Consider the following 25,430-nt stretch of genomic DNA (forward strand, 5'->3'; position numbering starts at 1 on the left):
AACCTATGGGAACATGTGTCCGACAAATTATTAACTGAGGAAAAAAACAGATCTCAAAACTGAATGTGCATTATGAGAACTTGTAAATTTTAATAAATAAATATATGTATACACATATTTGATAGATATACTCACACCTAACACACACACACACACACACAACATGCATATAAAAAGACTGGGTATTTATACACAGAAAAATGTTAACACTTGGTGATTATCTCTTAAGAGATTTTTATTTTCTTTTTTTTCTGATTTATCTAAATTTTTCTTTTTTTTTTTTTAAAGATTTATTTATTTATTTATTTATGTTAGACACACACACAGAGAGAGAGAGAGAGAGAGAAAGTCAGAGACACAGGAGGAGGGAGAAGCAGGTTCCATGCCAGGAGCCTGACGTGGGACTCGATCCCGGGACTCCAGGATTGCGCCCTGGGCCAAAGGCAGGCGCTAAACCGCTGAGCCACCCAGGGATCCCCTATCTAAATTTTTCAAACGAATATTTGTCACTTATTAAAGTATTTATCTATTTGTTCATTCATTCATTTAGAGAGTGCATGTAAGGGGAGGGGCATAGGGTGAGGGAGAAAATGAGAATTCAAAGCAGGCTCCAAGCTCAGCATAGAGCCTGATGTGGCCAGATCTCATGAACCTGAGATCATGACTGGAGCTGAAGTCCAGAGCCAGAGGCTTAATCAACTGAGCCATCCAGGCACCCCAAATATTTGTTATTTATAAGAAAAAGAACAGTACATGTTTTATATCTATATATGATTATTAAAAAGTCATTGGGTAACATACAATGGAACTTATCAATCTTCAGAATCTTGAAGCCATATGAGTCAAAAGCATAAATAAGTTCAGAGAATGAAATTAAATACATTTATGGATAATGATTCCATCGAAAGTTGAAGAAATGTTCACAGAATGTCTCATGTATTTGAAGTAGCTATCATAGATGCAGCAATCCACTTTTACAAAACCTCATGAATAATGAGGAGGAGGAAAAGAGGAACTGAGACAAGAAAGGGATGCAGAAATTGCAGTCACCGTAAAAGACTGTTAAACAGACTAAATGGATTGTCACTTTGATCCAACAGGACATTTCTGATGGACTTGTTTTCAGTGACTTCACTAACTTACTTATCCAATGCTGTTTGTGCACAAAGCAGTCTAACAGTTGAACTGCACTAAGACAATGTTTGACATCTTCTAAGACATTCCATTTTTTCAGAGATCCCTGGGTGGCTCAGCGGTTTATCGCTGCCCAGGGCCTGATCCTGGAGACCAGGAATCGAGTCCCACATCAGGCTCCCTACATGGAGCCTGTTTCTCCCTCTGCCTGTCTCTGCCTGTCTGTGTGTGTCTCTCTCTCATGAATAAATAAATAAAATCTTAAAAAAAAAAAAAGACATTCCATTTTTTCTATTTATTTGTACTAAACAACTCTTGAGATTGGCATACCACTCTTGTTTTCATTTTCTTCCTTACAGCATCCATCTATAATTATTGTGCTTGTCTTTATCATTTTACTCAAAAATGCACTCTGGTTACTGTGACCTTTCCTTGGGTAAGTACTGTGGCTTTACAAAGTTTTCAATTCATTTTGACCTCTTTATGAACATAGAAGTAATCACTAGGGGATGATTGTCCCAAATTTCATTCTACTCCTTTTTCTAATTCCTTTGGTTAGAGGTTGGGGTTCTAGACCTTTCTTTGTCACTAAGATCTGTGTGATCTTGGAAAAGCCTCTTGTGTCCTAGCAGACACAATGTGTGTGAAGCCACTCTGTACATTGCAAAGCTTTTAAAAATGTGATTATTGAAGTAGATGATCTCTAAATTTCCCTCAAGGTCTAAAATCTTTAGTCTATATTTTTGGTTGTATTTTTAGTGAATTCATGTGATCCAAGAATTGCATTTTGGCACATTTTAGAAGACTCCTTCCATTACACCAAAGCTGCTGCTGATTCGATATGTAAAGAATGATTTGTAACTTTAATAGTAGCACCAAAAACAGGTAATTCTTCAATTGCTGAGGTTGAAAATTACCAGAAATGATGCATGATTTTAAGAAAAAACCTGAGTCATAGTCAATGCCTAAAAACTTTATTTTCTACATTACCCCCTCCAACATTTGCCCTTAAACCTGACAAATTTCTTTCTTTCTTTTTTTTTTTTTTGGACAAATCTAAATCTTAAGGTGGAAGTAATTGAAATCAGCTTTTTGGAGCATTTTGCTGGATATTGTCAATGCTGGAATAGTGACTACAACAGGCAGGAAACAAATGAGGAGGCTCACCAAATATACACATTAAAGCAAATCTCAAAGTTGGAAGGGCTTCTATAGGTCATTGAGACGGGTGGGTCCCAGTGTGTTTGATTTCAATAGTTTATAAAAGTTCAAAATAAACAGCAACAACCAAAAAGGAGGGCAAACATATAGGATCCCTGGGTGGCTCAGTGGTTTAGCACATGCCTTTGGCTCAGGGCATGGTCCTGGAGTCCAGGGATCAAATCCCACATGCCCTCCCTGCATGGAGCCTGCTTCTGTCTCTGCCTCTCTCTCTGTGTTTCTCATGAATAAATAAATAAAACCTTAAAAAAAAAAGAGGGCAAACATAAAAATGTCAGTTTTTAACTTTGACAAATAAGGATACAAACAAAAGAACAAAACAATCATCTACCATTGGGACCCTTTTACAAAAAAAGGGCACTGTAGGGGCACCTGGGTGGTTCAGCCGGTTAAGCGTCTGCCTTTAGCTCAGGTCATGCTTCCAGGACCCTGGGATCTAGCTCCATGTCCGACTCTCTGCTCATTGGGGAGCCTGCTTCTCCCTCTCCCTATGATGCTCCCCCTGCTTATGCTTCCTTTCTGTCAAATAAATAAATAAGATCTTTTTTAAGAAGGATGACACTTTAATGACATGTGTAGGAAGATAAAACTCAGATAAAATCTCAGAATAAAGTACAAATTGAAATTAAATAAATGAAGAAAATATGTACTATACTGCTCTTATTTTTCTAATATCTTTATGGAAAACTGCTAGACTTGCCCCTGTCCATACACAAAGCTTTGGGAATCCTTATCTACTCCCTTCCATGCATACCCCAACCCCCTTCCCCCATTCCATCTCCTACACTGGAGCAATTCTATCCTCAGCACATCAAAAAATCGCCTTAAATGTATATCCCACCCAGTGTGGGGAACTCCTCAAGCTGTGGAATCCGTTAAATTTTGGAGTCTGTGGTAGAAAATCAGCAGGATAGTAGCTATCTCTGGGAACTTCAAGATGCTTATGCTTGGCTTTTTTTTTTTTTTTTTTCTAAGACTAGAATCTAACAGCAGAGAATTTTAAGTACGCCAACCGTGCTTTAGAGTCGCTAAACGAAAATTGAGTCACTAAATAGTGCTGGTTTGGGAGTCAGGCAATCTTGAGTTTTGGTGGACCACAACTTCATTCTAGGACACCTGGGTGGCTCAGCGGTTGAGCGTCGGCCTTCGGCTCAGGTGGTGATCCTGGGGTCCTGGGGTCGCGTCCCACATCCGGCTCCCTGGGGGGGGGGGCACCTGCTTCTCCCTCTGCCTGTGTCTCTCTCTGCCTTTCTCCGTGTCTCTCATGAATAAATAAATAAAATCTTAAAAAAAAAAAAAACCCGCTTCATTCTAAAGCTTAGGGGATCTGTTTTCACATTCAACACATTTGGATTAGAGCTTTATGAATACAAGTATTTAAATCGGAATTAGAATAAAATGCAAGAATTTTAGCGAAGGTAACTTTCAGGATGAAAGTCGTTACTAATTATTGGATCAGCTTTCCAGGCTGCACTTGTCTATATTTTTCTCCCATTTCCGTTTGAACGAACTCATTTTGAGAGATTCCGGTTGCATGTTTACAGCTGAGGTTTGATTCATCCATCAGGGGTTCATTCCTATTACAGATGAACGCTCTTACCAGGCCGTTTTCTCAGGTCAAATTCTGTAAACCAAAATGTGGTCAAGATTTGATTTTTTAATCAATCTTCAGTTAAAAGAAAAATTACCGTATAAAGGTTAACAATAACATGAACATTTGCTGTCTTAAACGTTATCAATCATATTTTGCAATAGTTGTTTCCACCTTAGGTCTCTTTTTTCTGGATCGGTACCGCAGTTTTCGGTATGACCAAGGTAGGACTACGGAGCCTTCGAGGTGAGGGGGGCGGGAATAACTTCTTTGTGCGGTTTCTTTTTTTTTTTTTTCCCAGAGTTGTCAATTTTATTCTCTGTTGACTCATCTGCCTCTAAAATTATGAATCAGGTGTTAGTTCTTTCCCAACCGGGGACCAAGTGTATCAGTGGAACAACACCACCAAGAGGGGAGATCATTCCTGCTTTCCCGCTTCCCCTCCCCGTAAAACGAAATTCCCCGGCACTCCATACAGCGCGTAATCCTAATTCCTAAAGAGGCTAACCCGCTAGACTCCGCCAAATTCGGGAGCCCTGACCAAAGCCAGGCCGTAAGGGCTGCTTTTCTGTCCCCGGCCACCAGAGGCGAGGGCCTCTCGCAAAACAGAAGTGGGCTGGACCAGGCCGGCCTGAGGGCGTGGCCCGGGGAAAGATCAAAGGTTAAAAAAAAAGAATCAAACAAAGAGCAAATGTCAAAACCCAACTCCCAAGGAAGGCAGGAGTTCCCATCTTCCACGAAAAATGAAGGCGACTCCTCCCTAACGCGTTCTCGAGGCCCAGGGCCGCGCGCGGACTCCCGGAGACCCGGAGGGCCCAGACGCGACCAACAGGTAGCAGGACCGGAAGTGGAAGTGAGCCCCGGGCGGGGGGCGGGGGGTGGTGAGGCGAAGCCGCCGCACGCCTGCGCAATCAGCAGGGTTGCAGGACGCATGCGTGGCTGGGCGGTGCCGGGGTGACGCTCGGAGCGTGGGCCGCGACTCTCACGGATCCGGTTCCGCCCTCCCTCTCGCTGTCGACCCTCCGGGGCTAGCGCCCGAGATCCCTTTCCCAGCGTGCTCTGCGCCGTGAAGAAGCGGCTCCCGGGGACTGGGGGCATTTTGTGTTGGCTGGAGTCGGAGTAACAAGATGGCGGCGTCGGCGGAGTGACAGGGGTCCCTCCGGGCGGGAGCCGGCGGCGCTGGTGGCAGCGGTATCGCCGCCCTACACCACCGCGCCCCTTGTCCAGCCCGCGACGTCGCCGTGAAAGCGAGCCGGCGGCGGCCGCCCAGAAACAAGTGGCCCAGTCTGGTAACCGCGAGGACCCCCTTAACAAGCCGCGGCAGCGGCCCCTGACTGAGCGGCGGCGATCAGGTTCCCCTCGGCCGATTCCGGGCCCCGTAACGCCTTGAAAGAGCCCACGTTGTCCGTTTCCTGCCGCCGTCCGCCGCAGCCTTGTTCCGCGGACGAGCCCCAGAGGCCTCCGTGCTCCCCTCAGAGGTGTCGGGGCTCGGCCCCAGGCTCCATCTTCGTCTCTCAGGATGGCGAGCAGCAGCGGCTCCAAGGCCGAATTCATTGTCGGAGGGAAATACAAACTGGTACGGAAGATCGGGTCTGGCTCCTTCGGGGACATTTACCTGGCGATCAACATTACCAACGGCGAGGTAATCACCCGGGGTGGGGTTCACGACCACGCCGCGCCAGGCCTCCCCCGCGCCGGCCCCCGTAGCGCCCGGGCCTTTGCCCACCACACACGCACCTCCTGGGGAGGGGAGCCCGGGAGAGGGAGCCAGCCTTCCTGGCTTAGGAGCCTCCCCCGCTCCCTCTCCCTAAAAGGCAAGGAACCCGGTAGGAAGCGCGGGGAGAACCTATGAAGTTTCCCAGCTTGTTAAAAACGTTCTTTAATCGAACTTTTTTAAGCCGTCGTGTAAAGCGAGAACGGCGACATCGTATTTCTCTGATGCCCATGTCCGGTCCCCCCCCTCCCCCCAATGGATTTATTATATCGGGGGTTCTTGCTTTCCATCGTCAGTTTCCTTCTAAACCTCTCATTACGTTTTCTGGATGAATCATTTTCTGCACCTTCGAGGACGTGCCGGTTTCGTCACGACCCCCTGAAGAGGCCTTTGAGGCCGGTTGCCTCGTTTTATAATCACAAAGGGAGCTTTCTCTTGTGAGGCTCTCGCTTCACCTTCTAGTCTCGAGTGGGAGCTTGGCTCGATGTCTCCCCCTCCTCTCCCAAGTGACATTGAATCCTCAGGGATGTTGATGCCATCCTCCCCTCTCTCCCCTGCAGGAAGTGGCAGTGAAGCTAGAATCTCAGAAGGCCAGGCATCCCCAGTTGCTGTACGAGAGCAAACTCTATAAGATTCTTCAAGGTGGGGTGGGCATCCCCCACATACGGTAAGAACCCGTCAGCAAACGGGCGGTCGCACCGAGGGAAGGACGGCATGGGGGAAACGGGCGGAGGCGAGCAGTAGCACCGGCGGCATCCGGGCCTTCCTGTCTGAGTTACCTGGGTTTACTGCCGAGAACCGTAAGACGCCACAGTCACCGAGATTTTTTAGTTTGCCAACTTCCTTTAGAATTTGTTTGTTACACTCTGCTCCATTTAGCTGCCGTCATTCCTCTCGGGGCTTTCACTTGAAGTTAAGTATGCGGGTCATCTTTGATCCCTACGCTGCAGGGTTGTCTGCTGCTTTCGGTACGTCGGCACCTCTGATGTTATTAGGTTTATCCAGTGGAGTGGATTTGAAGGTGCCAAGTGACCGGGTTCGGCCAGTTCGGGTTGCTATTGGAGCTGGCTTGGGAAATGGCTGCTCTTTTGTTGTGTTTTTGTTCCAACATGTCTTCCTCCTCCGCTTAGAAAATGGCGGAACGACGTGACTCAACCGCATATTCCTGCCCTTTGCTATGCTTGAGTTCATAAGTTATTCTTCCCTGGTTCCCCGTTTAGCAGCCCCGAGTGGATTAAACCTTTGAAAAGCCAAGAATAAAGGTGCGGGCGGCCATGGGGTTCAAGGAAGGAGATGGCATAATGACAGTCTGTGATCTCTGCACCAGATGGGATGTGAAATGGTTAAATTGTACTATGCAAAATTCCTCATAGCCCCTTTAAAAGTGTTAATTATTCTTTCATGAAGGGTAGCGTTTGCTACATTTCAGCTTGTGTACCAAATTTTCATGAGTAATGGCAAAGGCAGTTAGAGCATTGCTGTGTTGAAATGGACTCAAATCAGTTGCATTAAAAATAAAGATTAATCACGGAACCACAGTGTGGTAAGTAACTTTAACCTGTTGAGTTACTTTGCCAGTAACTCCTCACAACAGGGAAATTGTGGCCTTTTGGAGGGATAGGATATTGGTGAAGGCAAACAGTAATAGGATAAAAGATAACCAGATACAGACATTGGGGTTTTTTTGAATGGTTCACTTTAAAGGTTATTTTGACTTTGAGATTAAGGAGCATCTTCCTCGAATAGAGGCTAAAGTGTAGTTTAAAGCCAATCCATTTTTCAACAGTCAAAAATAACATTTGTAAAAAAAGAACCAGAGACAGTTAAGTGGAGTGATAGTTACTCTAATCTCTTTGTATTCCAGTTTATATTTCTTAAAACCTTGAATTTAAGAACTAGATTGCATACATTAATTCAGATGTGGAAACTGCCAATGTAATACTATCCTTAAATCTCCAGTGGTGATAGGCATTTTTATTTTTAATGGAGAAATTGAATGACAAGATGTTGTATTGGTTGTTAGTGATAAATTATTTAGAAAAAACATTCAGGTTTATTTTGTAATGTAGATGAATATGAAATCCAGGATAATGGGAGATTTTAAATGATTCCGGTTCTTCACCTCCCCCTCCCTCCCAAAACCTGTTGTATGGGAAAATAAATGTTATTCTGGAAGAATGGAAGAAAACTTTTTAATGAATGAAAATATTTATTAAAATATCTAGCTTTTTAGTCCCTCAAAATAAAGTCAGTTGCGTTAGCCAAAAAATTAAAACTCCCCTTCTTTTGCCTTTAAACATATCTCTCCACCCCTGACCCCTACTGATTTGCTTTCCATCACTTTGGTTTTCCCTAGAATTACACATAAATGCAATCATAGAGTATGAGGTCATTTGTGTCTGACTTCTCTCAGCATAATGCTCTTAAGATTCATCCATGTTGAGAGATTTTAGACATTTCACAAATCGGGTTGAATTTAATGTACAAAATAATTTTCAGAAAGCAGTAAGCATCTGGCATTTTCAGTGCTAAACCCTTTTATGTGATAGCTTTTATTTAAAGGCAGTGCTGATACAGACCAATAAGAACCATAGTTAATATACTAAATAAGCACATGAATAAATGAAATTAACTTGTGAGCAAAATAGTAGGCATCTGTTACAAGATGCTGAGTACAGAGAGTTGTAGTTATAAACTGTGGGTGGAGCTAGAGAGATTAACCTGGCTTTCACATTAGCGCTTCCTGGGAGAGGAGATGGGATTTCAGGCTTTGGCTCTAAGGAAGAAAGCTTGGTTGAACTGGTTGGGGAGGGCATCCAAGAATACAATGTGGCTTCTGGGAGTAGTCTCTAATGCAGAAGGTAGTAATTGGATGAGGGTGGGGAAAGAGTAAATTTGTTTTCGGAGTGGTAGTCTGGTACATAGAAACAATAGTGGTTCATTGGTTGTAAAGTGTGAGAACTTTTTCTGCTGCAGTGAAAAGGATAAGAAAGATTTACATCAAGTGTTCTTTATTTGATGGGCGTGTCTGCCATCCTATCCTTCTGTTCCCCACTATTTCCACATCTATATATAGCATGTACATAAATATTTATTTGGTAAGTACTGAATTAAATTGATTTTATCGAGATTAAATGAAGCAGTCTATGTATTAACCATTGTTTTAGCTGGATATAAATATAAAATTTTAGATTTGTGGTCCCTGGCTGGCTCCATCAATAGAGCATATATGACTCTTGATCTCAGGGTTGTGAGTTCAAGCCCCATGTGGGGTATAGAGCTTACTTTTAAAAAGCAATTTGGATTTTGCTACAGTTCCACTTAACTCATCTTCCCTGCACCCCACAACTGCTTGAATTTATAGTAAGATACTTTGGGATATCCTAAAACAAGAGCTGAAAATGATCTAGCCCACATAGCCAACCTGACTAATCTTTACTTGGTAAGATTATGCAAAAACATAGTATTCAGTGTAAAGAGCGGAATGAGGGTGGTGTTCAGTCTCCCTTTAAGAAACTAAGGTCATTCTTTAGTTAAGGAACTGAAATCATTAACTCTTGGAAGTTCATTAAAACGTACTGTTTTCTGTTACAACCTTCTCTTTCTTTGAAGGTACTCAATTTGAATTGAATTAACGTGATCTCTAAAGAAGCATTTATGATACCAAGCTTTAGATCTGTCCTTACCAATGTGATTTTGGATCAGTCAGTCATTTGATCTCTTTGGGCCTATCAGTTTTCTCATCTAGGAAATAAAGAGGATTTTACCAAGTTAGTAATTTTCTAATTCTTTTGGAATAGCAAAGAATACAGAAGAGAAAAGTTTAGGGTTTCCTACTCTTCTGGAACAAGTTTCGTTATACTGAGCTTTTGGGTAGAGTTTCGTTTGCATAGAGTTCCCTACTTGAATAAGTCACTGGCCTAGTTGATCTCAATCTAGCTCTGAAGTTTTAAGACTTTTTGGATGATGGTAGCTAGAAAGCATTTCATCACAGCTTCATGTTAGGTCTGAATCCTACCTTTGGGTCTTATTTTAGTACAGAGACCCCGCTAAGGACTCTTAAAAATGCCATCTGCATCAGATGACCTGTCAATTGTCATTTAGAAGGAAGTAAGTTAGTGAAATATATATTATTCATGAGAGTTACACAGAGAGGCAGACGCATAAAGCAGAGGGAGGAGAAGCAGGCTCCATGCAGGGAGCCTGATGGGGGACTCGATCCCTGGACTCCGGGATCATGCCCTGAGCCACCCAGATGTCCCTGGAATACATTTTAATAGGAATAAAATAAAGGTGATGGCGGGGGCATAGGAGAATTGGTTCCTTGTCTTCAACCACTTTTTTTGCCCTCTCTGAATGTCAAGTATTAAAGAAGATATTATAAGGTATAAGTTAGTCCTTACTCTTCAATGTTAAAAACAGCTTAAATTTTAATCTTAGCTTTTTGGCACTGAGCATATACCTTGCAAATAAATTCTAATGCTGTTATCAGAGAACAAAGATGACATCTACACCAGATATGTCTTTATTTGTTATAGATCACTGGGTGCATGAGCAATGTGATTTTTTTTTTTTTTAACTCAGTAACTGAATCCACAATATACTAAAGGTGTTCTGTGTTGGCTTATAATGGATTTCTAGTTATGAAATAATGTAATGATGCTTAAATAGCATTTGTGAACTAAATGAAACCTGAGAGGTACAGCCTAATATCTCATAAATTAGACTGCAGTCTCTGAAGGGTTACCAGACTTAAACTATGCCTCCTTCACTTAATGGAATTTGGCCTCATTCAGAGAAAGGGAAAAAGTCTTCTATAAATGTAAGCAACTTATTGTTTGTATTATTTAACTAGATTCATATGGTTTTTTAATTATTGTTTTTTTAAGATTTATCCATTAATTGTAGAGAGCGCGAGCATATGAGCATGCAGGCACCATGAGCCGGGGAGGGGCAGAGGGAGAGGGAGAGAATCCCAAACTGACTCCCCACTGAACCAGAAGCCCAATGCCACTGTGAGGCTCAATCTTACAACCCCAAAACCTTGACGCAAGCTGAAAGTAAGGCTCAGACACCTAATCCACTGAACCACCCAGGCACACACACACTCCCCTTAATAGTTGTCAAAATTTAGGTGAATACCTAGTTAAAATGATAGGTTTTGTTACTGTTTTTGTTTCCAAAACCATTTCAATTGGCTCTTGAAATTTAAATGACCAGTAGTCACAGAACAGGACTAATGAATTTTTTTTTTTAAGCTTTTATTTATTGGGCAGCCTGGGTGGGCAGCCTGGGTGGCTCAGTGGTTTAGTGTTGCCTTCAGCCCAGGGTGTGATCCTGGAGATAGAATCCCACATTGGGCTCCTTGCAGGGAGCCTGCTTCTCCCTCTGCCTGTGTCTCTGTGCCTCTCTCTCTCTCTCTCTCTGTGTGTGTGTTTTCCATGAATAAATAAATAAAATCTTTTAAAAATTTATTTATTCATGAGAAGCAGAGACATTGAGGGAGAAGCAGGCTCTACAGGGAGCCTGATACAGGACTAGAACCCAGGATCTGGGGATCACAACAAAGGCAGACGCTCAACCACTGAGGCACCTAGGTGTCCCAACTAATACATATTATAGTGGTTTTTTAATTTTTATTTATTTAAAGAGTTTATTTATTTATTAATGATAGACACGGGGTGGGGGTGGGGGGGCAGAGGCAGAAGGAGAAGCAGGCTCCATGCCGGGAACCTGACGCAGGACTTGCTCCCGGGACTCCAGGATCATGCCCTGGACCAAAGGCAGGTGCTAAACTGCTGGGCCATCCAGGGATTCTTCCTTATTTTTATTTTTTTAAAGATTTTATTTATTTCTCTGACACAGAGAAAGAATCCAAGCAGAGGGAGCAGCAGGCAGTGGGAGAGGGAGAAACGTGGGCTCCATCCCAGGACCCTAGAATCATGACCTGAACTAAAGGCAGATGCTCAACCCACTGAGCCACCCAGGCACCTCTATGATTTTGGATTGTTTTTTGTTTTTTGAATGAGATGAATATATGTAGTGAAATGTATAGCATTTCATGTGCCATCACATGAGTTTTGACAAATGCATACATTGGTATAGCCCACACTCCCTACTGAGATAAAGAATATCTTATTTTTGGAATACTGTTAATCCTTGCTAGGCTGCATTTTGTGGCAAGATAGCTTTTTTTTTAATGTTGGTCTTCTGGATCATATTTACATGTTTTTTCTGGATATGATGATTTGTCCATACACAAAACTATAGGTTAATAATGTTTTTATCACCATGCAATAGACTATACAAGTTGCCTAATAATCAAGGTAGGGTGCTGAACACTGAATGGCAATTGAGACCTTTGCCTTATTCTCCTTTGAAGAATTAGAATACTGCTTTTTCCTTTTCTGAAAGTCCTCAGTGGGATAGGTTTTAATGGGGACTTTGGAAGTATTGTACAAAAGGATTTAGGTGGAGAGTGCATTCTGATCCTCCATATAAAAGGAAATGGAAAGAGCATTATATGAGAGCCAGGAGTTAGAGATCCATGTGCGATGTCATCTAGATTTCAACCTAGAATGAATTCTGTAATTTGTAATACCAGCTTTCATTTATGAAAGGGAATTTGTATAAATGAGGTCCTAGGAGGTTTTTTTGTTTTGTTTTTTTATAATGCATTATATAAATTGATGAGATCAAGGGTGCTTGGGTGGTTCAGTCTGTTAAGCATCTGCCTTAAGCTCACATCATGATCTTAGGGTCCTGGGATTCAGCCATGCACGGGGCTCTGCTTAGTGAGTCAGCTTCTCCTTCTCGCTCTGTGCTCTCTCTCCCTCTCTTAAATAAGGTCTTTAAAAAATAATAATAATAAATTGATGAGATTGGGCACCTGAGTGGTTCAGTGGTTGATCATCTGCCTTTGCCTTGGGTCATGACCCTGGGGTCATGGGATTGGTTGACTGTAGTGTGGCTAAACAGTCCTTTTTCCATCTATGTGCAAGAAGAAAAAGTAGACTCGACCATTATTCAGACATTTCACAAGGTCTTATTTAACCATCAAAACAATCCTGTAAGTTGGGGTTTCATATAATGTGTGAGAGTCAGAGTGGTTAATTTGCCTAAACTCACATAGCTAATGTGTTGTTTATTTACATGAGAGAGAACTTGGAGTGGTAGGTGAGGGAGAGAGAGAAGAGCAGCAGAGGGAGAAGCAAGCTCCCTGCTGAGCAGAGAGCCTGACCTGGTGTTCTATCTGAAGACCCTTGGCATCATGACCTGTGCCGAAGGCAGATGCTTAACTGACTGAGCCACCACCCCAGGCACCCCTAATGTGTTGTTTAAATAGATCTTACTGCTTTTTCATACTATTCCAGTGGTTCCTAAACTTTGCTGCACATTGGAATAACACGGAGAAGTTTTAAAAACTTGACACTTGAGAGACACCTGGGTGGCTCAGAGGTAGGGCACCTACTTTTGGCCCAGGGTGTGATCTTGGAGTCCCAGGATCAAGGCCCGCATCGGGCTCCCTGCATGGAGCCTGCTTCTCTTTCTGCCTGCGTCTCTGCCCCACCCCCTCTGTGTCTCTCATGAATAAATAAATAAAATCTTAAAAAAAAAAAAATTGACACTTGGCTCTTGGCTCCTAACCTTATGTATTTTGATTTACTTGGTTTGGAGGATGCCTTAGGCATCAAGGGTTAATAAAAGCTCTGTACGTGATTCTGTTGTGCAGCAGAGTTTAGGAATCATTTTACTGTGCCATATTTCAAGGTTATTATTGTTCTTTGCTGCCCACACCCACCAACTCCCATCTTTTCCTACTATAATTTGATAAGCCTGGTTTCTTAACTTACTTCCTCCTGTGAATTGGAAGGTTAATTCAGGAAATCCTATACCAGGAAACATGGCCATGGAAAGTACACTGTAATCCCATACAATCAAATGCTTTGATTTCTGAAAAGTATCTGACACCAATATTTGAAACCATTTTCATACTCACATATCCCAGATGCATTCTTATAAGAAAGCATTCTAGAAATTCCTTGGGGGAAAGAACCATGTCTTGCTGATGTATTTCTCAGCATAGTGTCAGCTAAAAAGCCACTAATGTTTCATAATAGGGAAATTCTGCTTTTATTTAATTTATGTGCATTTATTTATTTATTTAAATATTTCTTTTTCTGATTTTAGAGAGCCAGCAACCAGGGGAGGGGCAGAGAGGAGAGAGGATCTCAGGCAGACTCTGCTTAGCTCTGACTCTGTGCTTAGCTCGGAGAGCAGCATGGGGCTCCAGCTTATGACCTGAGGGGAAGCAAAGAGTTGGGTGCTTAACTGACTGTGCCATCCAGGTGCCCCATCTGTGTGCATTTACTTCTTTAATGGAACCCTGTAGAGAGTTTGGCTTCTGCACATTTATAGAACTTTGGGAGTACCTGATGCGTGCATGGTTCCTAATGAGAATATTTATCATCTCTATAGTACTTAGTATTTAAGTATTCAGCTGAACTCACTAGCTGGCAACCAATTTACAAATGACAATGTGATTGTGCTAGTTCCTTTAGGTTTAAATGCTGGTGTAAAAATACTACCTTATCATTAAATGCTAATGTCCATTTCACAGTGAAGGCTTGCTATTGTGGACTTTTACCAGCTTAATTATCTATTAGCATCTGTTAGTATCTATTGGTGTTGGCCTTTGGAATTTCGTTTGATTCTAGTTCAGCAACATCAGGAAGTTGAGACTTTTGTACTGGCGGGTTTTTTAATTTTTATTTTTTTTAAGGGAGACAAGATGATGACAGCAGCTATGCATATACCATATTCATCCTCCATATGTTTCATTTGTGCCATCATTAAGTGTATAGTGGAGAGGTATGCACGTTAACCTGAAATTGAAGTTATCCTGTGTTTCAACTCATCTGGAAGCTGCTCTAATTTACCTGTTAAATTTGCCTACACTGTCAAACTGTTCTGTCCTTGAGATGACTTTTACGGCAAGGGAAGTATGAGATCCACTAATAAACTGCATTGTTAGGAAATAATAGAATGAAATATTTGTAAGTTTTAAGTTTCAAATTTTCCAAGTCTTAGTTACATTAGAAGTGTGCAATGTAATACATTATTCTTGGTAACAGCTAAAATAATGAAATTCTTCTAAGGAGACTAGAATTTATATTTTTACATAAATACCATTCTTTTCCATTCCTTTACTGTGCTATTCATTATGTATTTGGGTTAGATTTTCTTTTTGGCTGTTGTCACTTGGTTAAAATTCTTTTTTTTTTTTTTAATTTATTTGAGGGGGTCCTTTTGGGGAGAGGCAGAAAGAGTCTCAAGCAGGACTATGCAGAGCCTGATGCAGAGCTCAAGCCCATGACCCTGAGATCACTCACTACGTGAGCCAAAAGCAAGAGTCAGCCACCCAAGCACCCCTTGATTAAAATTATTCTTATCACCTACTGGAATCCTTGTGTTCCCACTTTTGAACCTCCATAATATTACTACTTTGTATCCCTCTTAAAGAACGGAGTAAAAAAACAAAACAAAGAGAATAATAATGTTAGCTTCTACTCTCAAATGAAAGCTCAGACTTTCAAAAGTGTCTTAGGAACTAATATACTTCACAGCACCTCCTACAGTACTTTCTCGAGGATAAGCAATTTTTTTTCATTCAGTCAACAAACCTATATGAGCCCCTATTATGTGCCAGGCATAGTTAAAGTACTGGGCACATTTCAGTGAACAGGAAAAAAAATTCCTGAGACTTCAATTCTTTTTGAGCATATGCTATGCACCTGGCATATAGTGTGAATTTATCTCTCTTGCTAAAAATTAGGAGGAAACATGTATAGATCTCAGACAGTGTGAGGACATGTTTCCTTATCAAAGGGATGGGGTGGTATCCTGAGTATGAGCCCCAAACAGTACCCCGAATCATGTAGAAACTACCTTGATTGATCAGGTGAGCAGGACCCCATTATGGTTCCCTGTGAATCATACTTAGCATTTCCAGACATAAAAACCATGCATGATTATTACTTACAGAGCTTGTTAAAGGTTCCCATAGCGCTTAATCTGCAGTTTCAGGCACACGGTAGGTTCAGTAAGTATTGAATCAGATTGGAGAAACAGATTTCGGGAAAGTATGTTTTTTTAAATAATTAATTTTAGTAATCTCTGTGCAAACATGGGGTTTGAACTCATAACCTTGAGATTAAGAGTCTGACACTCTCCTGACTGAGCCAGCCAGATAACATCTAAAAAAAGCTTTTTTTTTTTTTTTTTTTTTTTTTTACAGCTTTAAGGAGATAATGACATATATAAATCATCACATAATTAAAATGTACAATTTAGGACACCTGGTGGCTCAGTTGGCTAAGCATCTGCCTTGGACTCAGTCATAATCCCAGGGTCCTGGGATTGAGTCCCATATCGGGCCCCCTGCTCAGAGGCACCTGGGAGTCTGCTTCTCCCTCTTCCTCTCTGCCTAATGAGTGTACTCACTCTCTCAAATAAATACAGTCCTTTTTTTTTTTTTTAAGATTTTCATTTATATATTTATTTATTTGAGACACAGAGATGAAGAGAGAGAGGCAGAGACACAGGCAGAGGGAGAAGCAGGCTCCATGCAGGAGCCTGATGTGGGACTTGATCCCGGGTCTTCAGGATCAGGCCCTGGGCTGAAGGCGGCGCTAAACCGTTGAGCCACCCAGGCTGCCTATAAATACAGTCTTTAAAAAAAAAAAAAAGATAAAATGTACCATTCATTGGTTTTTAATGTAGGTGCAGAGTTCTGTGCCTGTCACCATAATCTGATAATAGAATATTTTTATCATCCCAGAAACTGGAACATTAACAACCACTATCCATATCCTGCCAACTCTAAAACAGCCACTTATCAACTTTCTGTTGCTATTTAGAAAAGATTGAAGCCTTTATAATTGGTATTATGAAAGCTATAGATTATATTGTCCATTTCTCTACCTGCTGTCTTCAGTAACACCACTACCAAATGTTAGAGCAGTGACAAAAATTGACAAAAATCAGATTGTTTGTGATCTTTGAAATATAGTTATGGGTAGTATGACAAGAATGATAACCATTTTACTGGGAATCAAGAAAAAAATTAGAGTAAGATATTAGAGAGAAGCTAGATTTTCAACAAGTTAACTGGTAAACAAGTAAATAAGGAGATGTTGTTTCACTGTGTCCCAACCATGCTGCTTCATCAGAAAAGCTTTCCTTCGTGACTCTCTGAAAGATAAATTAGGTTGCCATAATTTGGGCCCCCTCAGCACTGGTCTCTCCTTTATCACTTGTATTTGTTTTTAAGTAGGCTCCATGCCCATTGTTGGAGCCCAGTGCAGCTCTTGAATTCGGGACCCTGGGATCTGGAGCTGAGATCAGGAGTTGGCCGCTTAACCAGCTGAGCCACCTAGGCGCCCCAATCACGTATTATTTGCAGGCACACGCACTGCTCTAAGCTATGAAAGCAGGAATTACTTAGTTTTTTGTTAGGTACCATAAATATTGAATAGGTCAATCAGTGATAGGTTTAGTACTGGATAGTGATATGCCCATATATAAAGTACATTTTTTTGGTTTTGTGGTTTTATAATTTTTTATAAATGTTAGGGAACATTTATGCATCTTTGCATAAATGCAAAGGCAAAGGGCAAGGAACAGGGCAAGTTATAGTGTTCAGTATTTCATGTAATTAATTTCAAACTTAAACATTACAGCATTAATTCAAGGGTATATTGTGACCAAAGGATTAGTAGTAGCAGTTTTGGAGGATTAGGATGAAGAAGGAAAACAAATTATCTTAGTTGATAGTGATATTGCTAAATAAAACATGTTTGATGTTCAGTTGGGCTGTGGTCTCTTTACCTTAAAAATTAGTTTTTGAGGAAAAAAACTAGTTTTTGGGGGTGGGTGGGTGAAATAAGTGAGGGGGAGTAAAGAGTACACTTAGTATGATGAGCATTGAGCAATATGTAAAATAGTTTTGAATCACTATATTGTACACCTGAACCTAATACAACAGTGTATGTTAACTAACTGGAATTAAAATGAAAAACTTAATAAATTTTAAAAAATGGCTTCAAAGCAGGGATTCTTAACCTGGTAGGCCCGTGTCCCACTTTACCCTCCCAAGAGGGAGGGGATAAGGAAAAAATTAAAATTTTTAAGGGTTTATTTATTTATTTGACAGCATAAGCAGGGTTGCTGCGGGAGCTACAGGCAGAGGTAGAGGGAGAAGCAGGCTGCCCACCGAGTAGAGAGCCTGAGGGTGGGACTAGATCCCAAGGTCCTGGGATCATGACCTGATGGAAGGTGTAAGGTTAACAAACCAAGCCACCCAGGCGCCCCTACATCTTTTACTTTCATGAACTTCTAACTGAATCTAGTAAGATGGTCCCAGATTTAGAATGGTTCAACTTAATGGTTTTTAGGCTTACGATGCTGTGAAAGTGGCATGCATTCAGTAGAAACCATACTTTGAATTTTGATCTTTTCCCAGGCTAGCAATATGTGGTATTATACTTGTGATGTTGCTGGGCAGCAGCAGGGAGGCAGCTTCCAGTCAGTCAGGTCATCACGAGGTTTCACAACTGGTACATTTACAGCCATTTTACACCATATAACTGTTCTCTTTTTCCCTTTCAGTACTGTATTTAATAAATTCCATGAAACGTTGAACACTATATTATAAAATAGGTTTTGTGTGAGATGATTTTGCCCATCTGTAGTCTAATTTAATTGTTTTAAGTACATTTAAAGTAAGCTGGGCTAAGTAATCGTGTTCAGTACATTGCGTATATTTAAATGCATTTTTGACTTAGGATATTTTCCACTTAGGGTGGGTTTAGCAGCATATAACCCCCATGGTAAATTGAGGAAAATTTGTATTTCTGTTACAAATGTAGGCACAGAATCTCCCACTAGTTTTAGCAGTACCTATGGCTTTGTCACCAATAGAAGTCACAGATACTTCCATAACACTATTGTTGCAGGTATCTCAGAATATTGTTTACATTCAACATTACTTCATAATTATAGTACTAATTAGATCTACTCTTATGCCTCATTAATAAAGATCATGTACTTTACTGTATCAAAATTAAGTAGTCTTAGTGTGGCTGAATTTCCTTGTAATTGTTTTCCTAATAATGGTATGTATTTTATTTTCTGCATTTAAAATATTCTGAGAAGGAATCTATAGGCTTTATCAGACTACCAAAGATGGGAGATCTGTGGCACCAAAACGATTTAGAAATGTTGGTGTAGGAGTTATTCCACCTCCACTCTCCAGCTTGTTGAGACAAGTTCTTTGTTGCCTTTGTGGCTAAATACATTTGATGCAAAGTTGGTCACTCATTTAGTAGGTATCCAATATTTATTTTCTTTTCCCTTCCTATCATTATTTAAGTCTCAGTTACTTCCATATTTGCTAATGCCCTCTTCAGGCATATGACATTGTAAAGGTGGGAAAATCAGCCAGTTAAAAAGGGTTGAACAGTTCAAAGAAAGAATTAAAAATGAATTAAAAGTTTGAATTAATATATTTAAAAGTTTTTAGTATCATCACATTATCAGAATTATTACTTTGATTGCTATCCCTACAGGTAAAACTGTGGTTCTTTTCTCAGTTACTTCATGTCAAAAGCAGTTGTCAGTATGAAGAAATCAGTCTAATAAGTGTTTATGGTTATAGTTCTAGGTATTCCATAGTGTGTCTGTTTATTAAACCTGATCCTCCACTTCCTTACAGTAGCCAGATAGCACTGAAGTTCTTTTCTTTAGTGAAAATGCCCTGAATCTCAAACCATTTTGGAAGTATTTCTGCAAGTTAAAAATCCAAAGGATTGTGGATAAAAAATTGTGTGTTACCTTTTAAAATCTGAATATTTTATTTTGCTTAAAAAAATTTTTTTTTTAAATAAACTCCATGCCCAACACAGATCCCAGTGAGGGCTTGAACTCATGACCCTGAGATCAAGACCTGAGCTGAGATCAAGAGTTGAATGCATAACCGATTGAGCCACCCTTGTGGCCCTGAATTGTATTTTAAATGTGAAGTTGTAAGAGAAGGAAATAGATTGATGCTCTTAAATTTTCATGGCAGGAGAAACCAAACTTGGGTCGTTAAATTCTCGGTGTCCTGTAAAATAGAGGGCACAAATCTAAGGAGCAATTATGAGCAAGGAAGCTTAAGGAGCTTGAGAGTTAACACACGCAATCTTATTTATCAAGAATTAATAGAAAATTAAGAAGTAACCCACACTTAGTCCTGTGTGTAGTTCTCTTTCAAAAGGGCTGTAATGAGTGCCATTAATAAGATGGAGCTTAGTAAGTTCTGACAGTTTTAGGTTAGAAGTTACAGTGTCAAAGACTAAAGTTCTTAAGATGGCTGTAGATTCTAGAAGTAATCAAATGAATGCAGTACCAGAAGGACTTGAGACTCAAGTATTTAAATTGAGAATAGAGGGGTTCTGTTGTGGTGAAGAGTGTCCTGTTAGGATGCCTGGGTGGCTCAGTGGTTGAGCGTCTGCCTCTGCCTTTGGCTCAGGGCCTGGATTGAGTCTCACATCGGGCTTCCTACATGGAGCCTGCTTCTCCCTCTGCCTATGTCTGTCTCTCTCTCTCTCTCTCTCTCTCTCTCGTGTCTCTCATGAATAAATTTTTTTTTTTAAGAGTGTCCTGTTAAAGTCTGGTAATTTAGGAGTTGGGTGGGAGAGTGTGGATCAGCTAGATTATACTAGATCAGAACTAGATCAGATCTTATTTTCTACCCTTATAAAAAGGAACATCAAGATTGGATGATGATCAGTTAGAAAAAAACCAAGTTTGACAGACGGTGTCTTGAGAATGGAGATGCTATTATAGCATTGATTCAGCGCTCCTGCTTTTTAGTTATTCAGTGAAGACTTTGACATTAATGACTTAAAGATGGGAAGATAAGTGGCATAGGAAGAGACAGGTACCTGTTAAGAAAATCACTTGTAAACTTTTATAATTACTTGGCTAATTTGAATCAAAGATGAGTAAATGCTTCCTGATATTTTTATACTTGCAGTACAGAGTGTTTTTGTATTCCTTGTTTTGTTTTCCTCATGTGCCTAATCAAGCACTCACTAGCCTGTTAGAGCCTCTACTCTGGCTTTTCATTCTTTAATTTAGCAAATGATACTGAGCATTTCCCGTGGGTAAGGCATTGTGCCTGAGGCTGGGAATATAGAGTTGTAAACAAGACAAATACTGTGGCCACCTATGCTGTGTTAGTCAGGATTCTTCAGAGAAACAGAACCAATGGATTATATAGAGATAAACAGAAGGAGATTTATTATGAGGCATTGGCTTAACACCTATGGAAGCAAAGAAGTACCACAATTTGAGGTGTGTAAGCTGGAAGCTTAGACAAACCAGTGGTGTAGCTTTGGTCCCAAGCCTGAAGGCCTGAGAACCATAAGCATGGATGACTGAAGAAAGAAGATGGATGTCCCAGCTCTAGCAGAGTCAATTTTCCCTTCCTCTGCTTTTTAGTTTTGTTCTATTCAAGCCCTCCATTTTGGGGAAACTGATCTTCTTTACCTAGTCTATCATTCACATGCTAATCTTGATTCAAATGCTAATCTCTGGAGACCTCTTCAGGGGCACCTCAAAATAGCTTTACCAGCTATCCCAGTATACCTTAACCCAGTCAGTGTGAGATTAACCATCACACCTATCAAACTGACAGTCTGAAGGGAAGGCCTACGTTAAACAAGTCTTCTCTTATTGTCCTAGTCATAGAGATGGAACATATTAGAGTGCTTTAATCTGAATTGCGTACTTATTTGAGAGAGAGTAACAGCACAAGCTGAGGGAGATCCCCAGGACCCTGAGATCTTGATCTGAGCCCAAGGCAGACGCTTAACGACTGAGCCACCCAGGTGCCCTAAACTGCATACTTAGGATAATTATACTAGTTTAGTTTTGGGGAGTCCTTAGGTCTCATAAGCAGTATTTAAGATACTTCAGTCATTTTACTTGTTTTCTAAGATTTTTTTATTTTCATAAACATTTCTGAAAGAAACCTCTAGCTTTAAATCTCCAACTATAACACTTTTTAAATAAGATTTATTTGTTTACTTACAGATTTTATTTATTCATGAGAGACCCAGAGAGGCAAAGACACACAGGCAGAGGGAGAAGCAGGCTCCATGCAGGGAGCCTGACGGTGGGACTTGACCCCAGGTTTCCAGGATCAGGCCCTGGACAGAAGGCGGCACTAAACCGCTGAGCCACCCGGGCTGCCCAAGATTTGTTTATTTATTTATTTATTTATTGGGGGGGAGATAATCTCAAGTGGACTGCACTGAGCATGGAGCCCTAAGTAGGGCTCTGAGATCACGACCTGAGCCAAAACCAAGAGTCGGCCACTCAAGTGACTGTGCCATTTAGGCACCCCTCCAGCTCTAACCTTCTAATTTATCACCGTGTCATTGTCTTTCCTCCCACTTCCCGATTTCTACATTGCATATTGATGTCAAGGCTAATCTTAAAATGTTGATTTAATTATGTGATTTTGTGGTCCAGTTATTTATAGAATTTAAAGCTCTTTAGCATAGCTTTCAAGAGTCTATAATAGAGCCCTGAATTATAAGCCACCTTAAATTTACTCTTAGAGGAGCCTGGGGTTTATTTTTTTTTGTCCCTGCCTAGTATGCCTTTACTATCTCCCTATCAAAATAGGGAGGTTTGTTTGTCCCTTTGTCAGCATCTGACTGGTAACAGACCATTTTCACAAGACTTCTTTGACAAATGTAAATACCGTTGATCTTTTGGTTTCTTGAATTCTTTTAGCACTTTTTGTCGGCTTAATGACTCGTGCATGTATTGTCTAACATTTCTGTTTTTTATGTGTCTTAATTTTTTTAACAAGGTTTAGTTTGGAATATGGGTTTAGAGGAAGGGAAATGAGAACAAAGAGGTAAACCTTGCCTTCTCTTAGCATCTTCTTCAGACCTTAAGATAGCTTTCTTATGCTCTAGATAATGATGGTTACATAAATTCAAACTCATTCTTCAACCTACTACTTCCTTGATAGGTCAGGCAACACTAGGTCTGAAAGCATTGATTTAAAACAAGTAAATGGAAAATGAGATGCACTTTTTTTTAAAGTTTCATCTGTTAAGTTACTTGATTTTTCTGCATGTTTTGAAACTTAGTAAGAATAAGGTCCAGGACGCCTGGGTGGCTCCGCGGTTGGGCTCCTGCTTTCGGCTCAGGTCGTGATACCGGGATCTGGGATCGAGTCCCACATCGGGCTCCCTGCAAGGAGCCTGCTTCTCCCTTTGTCTGTGTCTCTGCCTCTCTCTGTCTGTGTCTCTCATGAATAAATAAATACATCTTAAAAAAAAATTAAGATCCAAATCAAACCAGAGTTCTTTCTTTAATCTCATAGATATTTGAGTAACTACATTGTGCAATCACTTTATCATGGTATACTTAGTAGCAACGAATACCATACTCAACATAAAAAAGGTCTAAAGATAATATTGGAGTCTTTGTTGGTTGGTTTCAGATTGTCTACAAACTTAAATGATTGCAGAGAATCAGATTAGTGCTTGCTCATTAGCCAGATTCTGTGAAGACAATTTCAAACAAACAGTAAGGTCTATCCTACTAGGTATAAAGACAGGAACACCACAGAGTGACAGAGCCCTGGATATTGTATTGTCAAGGGATTTGATAGTGGATTCAAGCAGTAGTCAGTGGCTATGGGAATTCTGTGAAGTGGGCGACCAGTGTGGAACAGGCTACTTAAGATTTATTTGGTGTCTGGGTATTAAGACTTTGAGGTTGAAAGCAGAGTTAGAAGCTCGTTTAGAAGTGGAGGGATCCCTGGGTGGCGCAGCCATTTAGTGCCTGCCTTTGGCCCAGGGCGCGATCCTGGAGACCCGGGATCGAATCCCCATGTTGGGCTTCTGGTGCATGGAGCCTGCTTCTCCCTCTGCCTATGTCTCTGCCTCTCTCTCTCTCTCTCTCTCTCTGTGTGTGTGTGTGACTATCATAAATAAATAAAAATTTAAAAAAAAAACTTAGAAAAAAAGAATAGAAGTGGAAAACATGGAGGTGAGGGTAGAAACTGGATAAGTAGTAGACTGTTCCTGGCTCCTAATCTGTGTGTACTAATGTCTGGATGAGTTAGAGAGGTAGAAAGCACAGATGGGGAGAGTGAGGTGTTAACTTTAGAGAAATAAGCTATATATTCCTTGAGACCAAAAGGAAGTAGGAAAGATAGAAACACCTGTCGCTTAGATTTAAGGAGTTTTGGTGTCAGTCTCTATACAGCAGGAAGACCTAATTTAGAAATGCATGGTTTTTCTGTGGAGAAAAGTGCTTTTGCCACATTCCCATTCTATTTATCTATCTATCTATCTATCTATCTATCTATTTTTAAAGAAGATTTTATTTATTTATTCACGAGAGACAGAGAGGGGGCCGAGACACAGGCAGGGGGAAAAGAAGCAGGCTCTATGCAGGGAGCCTGACCTGGGACTCGGATCCTGGGTCTCCAGGATCAGGCCCTGGGCTGAAGCGGTGCTAAATCGCTGAGCCATCGGGCTGCCCAACATTTCTATCTTAGCTGCCTTTTATGGACTATTTAATCTTTTTGACGTTGAGAATAGCAGATATGTCTTAACACACTTATACAAGTGGGGAGAAAGATGCCCAATAACTTGATTCTTTTATTTAGCGTGTTTCTGAAATTCATTTAATTCCTTCCAGTTTCTAATTATTATGGGAGTATTGTGTTAAAGACCTACTTTGCAGGTGACTTCTCAGAAAATGCTTCATGAAATCCTGTGTAATTGCATGAAGATAGGAAATACAAATTTGTGCCTTGTACATTTCAGGTTTGTATTTGGGTTAGATAGATGGTTGTAAAATTTGCTCAAATGTTGTAGTTTTCTTAGACATCCAATGGAAATTTGTCCATGTAGAGATGACATATGGCCTGAGGAGAATTGGTTTTTGCTTTCCCTTTTCACCTTTGACTTTGTGCCGCCTTCTCACTTCTTTAGCTCTTTCTGGATTTGGTGTTCTTGTATAGAACATTTCTTTTTCTTTAAATCCTAGATAAATAAGATGTATATTAAAAATCTATAACTTTTAGTATTGATATAAACTTTTAGTATTGGTATTTATAATGGCAGAGACTGATTTTGAAGTTTTGACAGCTGGTAGCACAGATTTGCCTCTGCAGTTAAGAGGAAAAATAAACAGGAAAAAGGGAAGAATTTCTATTACCTATTCACTTGGTTCATCATTTGTCTTTTAATATTATTATTTATTGATGTATTTATCCATCCCTTCTGTGCCTACCTCCAGCCCCAGAAACCCACCACTGTGAGTCTTTCTTTCAAGTAAATGAATGAATGTGAAGGGTGTTGAATTCCTGTATGGAAAACAAAGGCTGGAAGAGGGAAAATAACAGCTTTGTTTTTTTTTTTTTTTTTAAATTTTTATTTATTTATGATAGTCACACAGGGAGAGAGAGAGAGAGAGAGAGAGAGAGGCAGAGACACAGGCAGAGGGAGAAGCAGGCTCCATGCACCGGGACCTTGACGTGGGATTCGATCCCGGGTTTCCAGGATCGCACCCTGGGCCAAAGGCAAGCACCAAACCGCTGCGCCACCCAGGATCCCAACAGCTTTGTATACAGTTTAGGTACAGTAAGTTCTAGACTAACTCTGCCATTGGCATTTCTGTTGCTTAGGG

At 40.7% G+C, this 25,430-nt stretch overlaps 1 protein-coding gene across 6 annotated transcripts in view; it reads left to right on the top strand.

Annotated features, from left to right (window-relative positions):
- The first annotated feature begins 4,628 nt into the window (after positions 1–4,628).
- The window catches only part of CSNK1A1 (casein kinase 1 alpha 1), a 49,730-nt gene continuing 28,928 nt past the window's right edge, over positions 4,629–25,430 (top strand). For 2 of the 6 annotated variants that reach the window (XR_012001239.1, XR_012001240.1), the window contains exons 1-2: positions 4,888–5,588; positions 6,221–6,327. Coding sequence is in view for 4 of the 6 variants with exons in the window: in XM_026008865.2 (XP_025864650.1) it covers positions 5,466–5,588; positions 6,221–6,327 (230 nt within the window). In the remaining 2 variants the exon portion in view is untranslated. Of the gene's footprint in view, positions 5,589–6,220; positions 6,328–25,430 lie in introns of all 6 variants that reach the window. The other 4 variants (XM_026008865.2, XM_026008858.2, XM_072756898.1 and 1 more) reach the window with 4 other exon arrangements.

The sequence above is a fragment of the Vulpes vulpes genome, chromosome 4 (genome assembly GCF_048418805.1).
Source record: "Vulpes vulpes isolate BD-2025 chromosome 4, VulVul3, whole genome shotgun sequence".
In the NCBI taxonomy this organism is placed as follows: domain Eukaryota; kingdom Metazoa; phylum Chordata; class Mammalia; order Carnivora; family Canidae; genus Vulpes; species Vulpes vulpes.